Source organism: Penaeus chinensis, chromosome 12, assembly GCF_019202785.1.
Source record: "Penaeus chinensis breed Huanghai No. 1 chromosome 12, ASM1920278v2, whole genome shotgun sequence".
NCBI classification, from domain to species: domain Eukaryota; kingdom Metazoa; phylum Arthropoda; class Malacostraca; order Decapoda; family Penaeidae; genus Penaeus; species Penaeus chinensis.
Window position 1 is genome coordinate 40645885 of NC_061830.1, and position 9537 is coordinate 40655421.

At 40.4% G+C, this 9537-nt stretch overlaps 1 protein-coding gene across 1 annotated transcript; it reads right to left on the bottom strand.

Annotated features, from left to right (window-relative positions):
• Window positions 1-3436: 3436 nt before the first annotated feature.
• LOC125031132 (activator of basal transcription 1-like) lies at window positions 3437-8475 on the bottom strand. The gene is made up of 3 exons (XM_047621660.1): window positions 8252-8475; window positions 4029-4209; window positions 3437-3905 (listed from the first exon to the last, which is right to left on the bottom strand). Exons 1-3 carry the CDS (start codon window positions 8451-8453, stop codon window positions 3452-3454), a joined length of 837 nt encoding a protein of 278 aa, XP_047477616.1. The 5' UTR covers window positions 8454-8475; the 3' UTR covers window positions 3437-3451.
• Window positions 8476-9537: the final 1062 nt, after the last annotated feature.

Here is a 9537-nt window from a genome sequence, read left to right on the forward strand (position 1 = left end):
CGTCTTGGCCAGGCAGCTGAGCAGAGAGATGGGGCGGTACTTCCCCGGCTCCTTTGGTTTTGGGACGGGAACTATGGTAGCCCTCTTCCAACTCTGGGGTAGAGTGGAAGTTTCCCAGGACTTGTTGATGAGTTGCAAGAGTGCACGCTCACCTGCTAGTCCTAGGTGGGAGATAATGGGGTACGAGATCCCATCAGAGCCCGGGGCTGTGTTGGAACTGGTTTTATAGGCTTTCCTTAGTTCCCTCAGAGAAAAGATAACGTCTGAGTTATCGGGTTCGGCTGCCCTTTCTCTGATCTGAGCGTGTCTGTCTGGCTGTAGACGCTCTTGTCTTGCCCTCAGCTCGGCTGGCAGACTGTTGCTGCTCGTTCTCGCAGAGAACTCGTGCGCCAGTCTGTTAGCCTTTGCTTGGGGGTCGTGATGGGTGCACCTCGGGGCTGAGCGGCTGGTAGCTCGCTTGACCCGTTGCCACAGCTCTGAAAGGGTGGTTTGGTGGTCGAAGGACTCACACCATTCCAGCCACTTTTCCTGCCTGACTCTGTTGGCAGTTTCCTTGGCATCCGTGACAGCTTCCCTTAGGAGGGATAGGTTGTCAGGGGTTCTTTGCCTTCGGAATAGTTTTCGGCACATGTTCACCCTGTGGTTGACCTTCCTGATCTCGTCATTGAAGTACCAGGCGTCTTTGTGACTTCTGGACCCAGGCCGAGTTTTGGGTATGGTCTGTGAGGCTGCTTCATTAATGGCGTTTAGCAGGCTGGCTTCGAGCACTTCCACATTTTCGCTTTGTGGGGGATTGTTGCATCTCAGACAGAGGGCCAAGGCGTTTTGAAATGCCTGCCAGTTGGCCTTGTCTGTTTTCCATCTTGGATTTGGTCTTAGGATTTCGGCTGGGCCAGCATCCATGAGGGTAGTTATAGTGCCGTAATGGTCACTTGTGACGGTCTCATCGACACACCAGCCAATCCTCCCCACCAGAGTCGCAGTGGCCAGGGTGAGGTCTAGGACCCCTCCTCTGACATGCGTTGGCTCTTGGGTGTTGAGGAGAGCGATCTCAGGGAATGTCTCTAGCACGTCGGCTATGTGATAGCCGGCCGCATCCGGTGCCCGGCAGGGAGCCAGGATGGGGTGGTGTGCATTGAAGTCTCCCCCTATGATCACTCGGTCGTGTGCAGCAGAAGCACAGACCTGGCTGATGTCTAAGCTTTTACAGCGTGGCCGGCTGTACACATTGTACAGTTTGAGGGGCCCCCCGGCCAGGTGAACCTCGACGGCAAGGGATTCAACATCGTCTCCACAGTGCGATGCATCGGCTATTGCGGAGCAGGGGATTGTTGCTCTCACAAGGGTGATCAAGCCTCTCTTGCCAGGTGTTCGTGGCAGTGTAAAGGCATGGTACCCTGAGAAGCGAACAGTGTCCACTGTTAATGTCTCCTGGAGCATGACAATGTCAATGTTCCTTGATCGCACTACTGTTTGGAGAAAAGCATTCTTTGCAGAGAAGCTATTGATGTTCCACTGTAGGATGCTTAGATGGTGTGTCATGATGTTACTCAGTGATAGTTACATCAGAGACATCGTCGGAGTCTGACAACTCCATTGCGAGGTCCACTGGGGGGTGGAGAGCCTTTGGTAGCTCTGACTTTGGTTGGTTCGGCTTTTCTCTCAGGCTTTTTCTTGGCTGGTCTTGCTGGCCTTGCCTGGGCAAGGTCAGCGTGATCTGGCTCTGGCTGCACAGTGAAATAAGGGAACAGGGAAAGGAGGTGAAGTAATGTCAAGAGAGGGATTCAAAGGAGGATATTGTTATGGTATAAAGGAGTCACGTGAGCATCCAGGTGGTGGTGGTAATGGTGATGCACTTGTGGAGGAGAGAATGGGTGTTTTTTGGGTGAATGGGAGGAAGAGGAGTAAGGGGAACTTGAAGAAGAGGATGGATATCGGCACATACTTTGAATGTAGAGCGAATAGGAATAGAAGGATGAGGGAGTGAATCATTCTTCTAAGTAATGTTTAGGAACTTTTGGATGTCTTCAAGAGTTTCTGGAGGGGAGTTGGGTTTGGAAGTCTGAGAAACAAGTTATCTTATATGAAGGAGAAGAGGGAATAGATGTCCAAGGAGCAGAGGAAAAGGTGGGTGTAGGAGATGTGGTAGGAGGACATGGAGTGGAACATTTAGATTGTCTGGTGTGACAGGTAGAGTGAGAGGGCAGCGGGCTATGGAGTGACAGTGTTTAGCTTGGTGCCAAAAAGCCAACATTTCTGACATTAACAAGGAAGAGGTTGATACGGTAGGACAGGGCAGGACACTTCACCAATATAAACTTCGTGGGGAGGTTATGTCTACAGAATCTAATCTTGGCAATATTGGCGTAGGACTTACGTTGGCCTCTGGGCGGAACAGCGTAGCACTGGACTGCCACTGCATCATAGTCCTGAGGCATGCAAGCAAGTCATTTTTACAGTCTGACTAGTCCTTGTTATAGACAATTCTGGTAGAAGTATTAAAGGAGGAGTGAGGTTGGGCAGGAAGAGGTTTGCCAGTGAGGTCAGTCAGGATAGATAGTGCATGAGCTTGGGACCCAGATATAACTATAAAAAGGCATAAATGATTGGAATGACTGTGAAAGGAATTGTCAAAGTATGGGGCTGTAGGGAAATGACAAAAAACTGATCCCATGTGCTAGGCCAAAAAGGGTACTCAAAAGGTTTGTGGAGGTGGAAGCAGTAGAAGGACAAAGGTAGGAGGAAGATGGGGTAGAATGGAGAGGTAGTACTGTTAGGAGGACAGTAAGGATATAGAGTAGCAAGAAGGGGGGGGGGGTAGAGAATGAAGGAGAGGTAGGGGTCAGGAAACCAATGAAATCAATTTTAGGGAGGTTAGTTGATGAAGGGGCAAACCTGAATGACCCTAATAAGGGTAAATAAATCTTCATTATTGGCCATAGTGAGCCTGAAATAAATGGGGAGAGAAAAGTCTACCACATAGGGACCCCATGAGGGGTAAGAGCTACACAATTAACCAAGGGCATACCATGCCCGTGACTCCCAGAGGCCTTTCATAACTGACACAAAGCCAGCCTTTCATCATTTTAACACCACTTTCATACCTTAGGGAAGTGGACAGAAGGGGATGATGAAGAAGAGAAGGAAAGGAATGGGGGAGAAGAAAAGACCATGCAAATTAGTTGAGGCAGGGGCTGAGGTCCAAGGTAGGGGTGATTCCCTCAGCCTCCTAAGCCCTCCCACAATGAGCAAGGGATTTGGGGGGCAAGAAGTGGGAAAATATTAGACCTTTCAGTGATATTTGAGTAATCCGGATCCATAAGCCTGATTTTTATCAAGCCTGTGGTTTCAAAATACATGATTACTACATTGATGATCATGCACAATGTAGAGCTCATTTCTTACAACTAAAAAGGGCTCTAGTAAAAAACTAAAATCTAAATTACATTTATTAATTTCCTGTTCCCACAAATATAGAGCCAAGTAAATCTTTGTCTTCTAAGTCCTTCTTCTTTCTCTTTTCTTCTCTGTTTAACTTTTTGGCTTTAATCTTATTCTTAAAATATTCATCCTTCATTTTTCTGGTTTCTTTCTTGGATAAAATTTCATCTTCTGTCAGTTTTTGCTTAAATACAAAGCCTAGTTTATCAGCTTTCTTATTCTTCTTTATACTGTTTTCTTCCTTATCCTCATTTTTATTATCTGCTGATTCAGTTTTACTGCTTTCCTCAGATTTCCTATTCTTCTTCATTGCCTTATCCTTCTTCTTTTGTTTCTTGTTGATCTCAGAGGCCTTAATGAAATGGTCAGTTTCACGTCGAACTTGGGAAATTTCTGCCGCCATGCGTTGCCGGTGAACCTCTCTCTCATACTCAAGTCTTTGTTTCAGATAAGCCCATTTAAATCTGAAAATACAAAGTACACAAGCTTTAGTAAATTAATATCTATACTAACTGTACTTATATTAGGATACAGTAATCAATCAGGCCAGAGAGGAAGAAAAGAAACAGAAAGGACCAATAAATCACCTGGGGAGATACTTGATATTCCAGAGCATGTCATAATAAGGATTCCGTCTCTTTCCCCTGACTGGCTGGTTGTTGAGGAGCTGCTGCACAGCCTTGGCTTTTCTCTTGCTCTTGAATTCTATCCACCCCTCCGTGTAACGCTGCCTTTTCTTTTTCTTCCACTTTTCTGTCTTTTTCTTTTCTGTAAATCAAAAAGCTGTATGAATAACTGGCTCATCCTACTGGGAATCTGAAGAGGTTGACAGTACTTAAAAAGATAAGAAAAAGGAAAGGGCTCGTTTCTAAATCTTTACAAAGAGGAAATTACAGAGGATTAGAATCCGAAATACACATCCCCTATCATTATGCTTGGATACCATACATGACAAAACAAAAGGAAAAATAAAATAATTACAATTTATTCTATACTGCATAAAGAAATCAAGATAATTAACGAGTTGATGATTTACACCAAAATACTACATACACATATACCAAATTAGGTAAATATGGATCATTTGTTTTACAGATTTCATGAAATATAAATGAACCACAAATCATTACTGATATTATCTGATCATGGAATTAGGACCTAAGACCTAAGATAAGACAAGAAGGAAAAGAAGGAAAAGATACGACAAGAAGGAAAAGAAGGAAAAGATATGACAAGAAGGAAAAGAAGGAAAAGATACGACAAGAAGGAAAAGAAGGAAAAAATAAGACAAGAAGGAAAAGAAGAAAAAGAAACAAATCCCCAAGCCACACTGTAACTCTTCCAACAGATGTCCGTTAACGTAATCTGACATTCATCAACAACATAATCGTATGTGTTAAGGCCTGTCACTAATATTATTTGTACTTGATTTTATGTCAAACATCCTAACAGACAATATTTCCCCAACTTTGGCCATAATTATTTGAAATATTTGATGGATCTTCTTGCTGTTAATTTTACAAAAGACAACCTTTCATGGAATATATATGGTGCTTACACATTCTCAGTTCCTTACACGGCACACTTCCATACATCTATACAGTGAATTTTACCAAAAGGTGTTAAATAATGAAATGCTTAAAACAAGAAAACTGTGACCACATTCTAAACTTCATCCTAAATCTCTGACTTCAGCTCCAAGAAAATACGAGTACTAACTCTGATATAAAAAAATAGAAGTTGGTCCTTTATCCACATGAACACTTAGAAATAAGTCCATAAAATCTGTGAGCAACCAACAATTGTCCAAAATCACTACATACATGGAAAAAAATATAAATTGAATGAATCCTCACCTCTATTATTTTTTCATCATTAGTTTTACTGAACCTGAGACTTCACTGTCAGCCCCTCAAATTTTGAAATGTAAGCTACAGCCATAAATGATTATTTCAGACAATCCTCATCTATTTAAAGCCACAAACTTAGTTTGGAACTCGTACTATAGCCACACTAAACAGATTACTGAAGAATGTAAATAAGTTAATTTTAAGGATAAAAATGAATAAAAAAAAATAAAAAAAATAGACGAGCTAAAAGAAAAGTAATGAAAAGAAAAGATTTTCAGGTCCATGGAAAAAGACAAGACAAGAAAAATGTGCAACAATCTCTTTACTGGCCAAGCCTCATGATATCCAAAAAAATTAAATATATCCCCTACTCATGGTGCAATCTTTTCTATCTGGGTATGAACTGCACTCCAAAGAGAGCATGATAATTACTCCAGCGCTGACCTCCTCTACACATACACATACTTAAGAAAGAAATCATGAGGAAGAATTTCTGGTATCTTGATAGTACATAACCAGGTAAATAACACATGGAATCATATGATGACAAGTTCTAAGACATATTGCATCTGTGACATTTTTATCACAAATTGAAAATAAAGATGCTATCAAAGGCATAAATAACAGTGTATCACATGTCACATAACATTTCAACCAGTTCTAGTTCTGTTCCCCAAAATGCTCAGACATTTGGATCTACTAACTATGATCTGGATGCTAGATGTTGCTTGTGAAATTTTGGCTCCGAAAATTGCAGGAGTCTTGTAAATTTCCCGTAAAACTTATTTCTATCTTGGAAACAGATCAAAATATATGTGAATGAGGTTTACCTTTGTCAGAACACCAAAAGTGCAACTGTGGCACTCACTACTACCATTTACAATGGCTATTAAATATCTTCTACATTTGCAAGATGCAGCAGATATGCCATAGTTGAAACATTTCTAAATGTTTCATCTAAAAATTTCCTGTACTATGGTTCATGTTTGTACTGGAACTAAAAAAATATCCTTGATTTATAAATCTATGGAACAAACTAATTAGACTAATGTCTAATACAGTATTGGACACAAAAATATCAATAGCCTCCAAGTTCCAGGGCAACAAATTAGTACACATATAAAAAGGATAGCCAAAATTGCTTATTAAAGACTCCAAATATATGGTGCAAGTCTAGCAATGCAAAGACCTCTGCAGTAAGAACAAACAAACTTCTACAACGAATACTCTGGATGGATAGAGCTTGCTGACCTCCCTGACAATTTATTTTCAAGAAATAACCAATCTAACCTTTATCCTGCTGAAGATACTTGGGGGAGTGCTGTGGAGTCCATTAATGTAAAACTATTCCCAGTAATATCCAAAGATAAATGGCTAAGACGGTCTACAAGCTCTATCTTGCCAAATGTATGTGGAGGAAGTTAAGTGGTCTTTGCTGGATCACTAACAGGTGAAGGGAATACACATTTCAGTGTACAGCCAATGGTGAATGCATGGGTATTGGCAACTACAGAAAAGTTCTACATCTCCTATGATACCAAAACAGCTAGAATGCCAACATTGGCCCCAAATACTGGAATGGGTATGAAATATATTAGGGAAAATTGTGGGGTAATAGCAAAGGCTGACTATGTTAATACCAGGGAAATAGAGAAATATATGCAACTTCTAGGACCTCTATACCATAACTCTCCATATATAAATGTTATACTAAGGTTCTTGCCTGAGGGAGGTTTTAACCCCTTGGTGACGGGTGAAGAAAACTAAAAAAAAAACACTACACTCTGGCAATCAATGGCAACGTGCCGACTTTGACCGCGGGAGTTTGGTACATCAAATAATCACTGGCTCGTAGCGCTTTGGCACACCGACGCAGCGTATAGACGCACACCACATTTCGAACAATTTCTGCCAATTATACACCACAATTTCTATGGTATACCTTATGCCAATTACTATTACCATTGTTCTAGTATCAACTAAAACCACTATAAATGCACACTGAACATCACAATAAATCCTTTAAAACCAATTGCAATAGATCTTAATATGCAGACATATTCTGGAAAATTACCAATTCCAAATAAATGATACTGTGAAAATTGCACTATCACACATTTATCAACCTGCAGTAACTTATCCCCATTAACCAATTTACTGTGATACTGAGCAACACAGAGACAGAGGGAAATGGACACTGCCATCTTTTAGAGCATAAGAATAATAAACAGCATATGTACAGCTGTGATAAACAACATAAGTACAGATGTAATAAGCAACATATGTACAGCTGCTCTGGCCTCATATTAACTACAAAATGACAAAAATATCTGCTGCATGTAACTGCTCAGAGAGTCCACAATACCCTCACACTGCCAGAGTTCTTAATGTTACATTCTATGTGAGTTTTCACAAAGTGCTAATAAAGGGGTGTACAAGGGCGGGCTTACCCAATCTGTGTAGGGAATAAATAAAAGGTGGGAAAGGTTAGGTTTCGATTTTGAATTTGTATGATACCCTGGTTTTGGAACTTCATCTCTGGAGGGTGCATTGCTCTCGGAGACATATACAATACTGAAAATTGGCTAGTAGCCAGCAATGTGCACATCAACAGTTTCCCCCATCTGTCCTTTGCCTATTCAGTACTTCACATACAAATATTAGGTATTAACAAAAGTTTAAAAAAAAAGTGAAGGTTTCCCTTTACTTTAAGTGCCTGTCTCTAACAGTGACATCAAACAGATGTCGTTACTACTGTAGAAAGATGAGCCCCTCTAATAAGTGCTGAAGTTATTACAGAGTGCAAGGCAAGTGTACTTTCCATTCTGGCTAGATAACATTGGTTCTGTCTTCGAGAGGCTTCTGCGCCAATTCCTGTATTTTCCCCAAATCTTCAGCTTTATCAAACTGACCCTTTACATCAGACCCAAAGGCCCCAGCGAGGCACAGAGGAAACCAACCTTCATTCCCAGCCTGAAGGAACATTCGATCCACCTCGCCAAAATTAGAGAAATAATCTCTCATGTCGGCAACGTTCATATTGGGCGGGATGATAGAGAGGTAGATAATGCCCGGCTTCCGTCTCTTGGTTGCTGGCTGTGTGTCCTCATCACTAAGGCTGGTATCGGCCGTGGAGGCCTGTGGTGCGTCCGCGTCGACCATCGTGGCGGATGTAAACAATGTGCGGAGGCCGGGGGTGACGGGCGCAAATATTATATTTGAGAGTACGAGCCTATAACTTTTTATTATTAATAATATTGTTATTATTTCTGCTGTTATTACTATTACCACTATTATTATTATTACTATCATTATTATCATTATTATTATTATCATTATTATTATTACTATCATTACTACTACTATTATTACTATTACTATTGTTATAATAATAATAATTATCATTATTATTACTATATATATTATCATGATGATAATTATTATTACTTTTACTATCACTATCACTGTTATTATTATCATTATTTAATTTGCCACTTTGAAGCATTAAGAGTCAAAGCAAGTATAACTATTCTATGGGAAAACTAAAATAGAATATAAGATCTCTGGAAAAATGTGCGGACCCGGGGAAAAGTATGTATAATATTTTTTTCAGTCAGCATTGAACATTAAAAGTTATCAGTAGGGATTCCGACATCATCTTCAGTTATTTTGACTTGGACCCAGCATATCATGGGATTTCATATTGAAAAAGAAACAGAATTTCACAAAATGGCCTTGGCTAAATCTAAAAAAAAAATAACTCGTTCTGCAGAGTCACAACTGAGGCACAGCATCACCAAGTTTAGAAGAAAAAAGGAATGCTTTAGCTTCATCCAGGATACAAAGGTAAGTAAAATATTCCCTGTAATGTGGTAATTTATTAGTAATGCACATTCTATTGGTAAAAAAGAGGCTCTGCAGCTGACAATTGCATCCAAGATAAAATTTATATAATAAAAGTAAAGCAACCTTTTGGATGTTAGAGCTTGTTTTCAGAACTCGATGCTAAAGAGTAGATAGCAATGACCATCTGTTGTCCCAATAAAGACTTAAATTTAATGTTTCAGGCGGCAAAACATTACTGAATGTTGTGGATCAGCAATCCGATGTCTATATTCAAGCCCCGGAAACATGGAACTGGCATAAATTTCAGATTAAGAGTATGTAAGACTGCTGGGGAGTTTTTAAAGATTTTATGCAGAGCTTCAAGAATTGAAATGTCGTGATCGGTTTTCCAGGAATAATT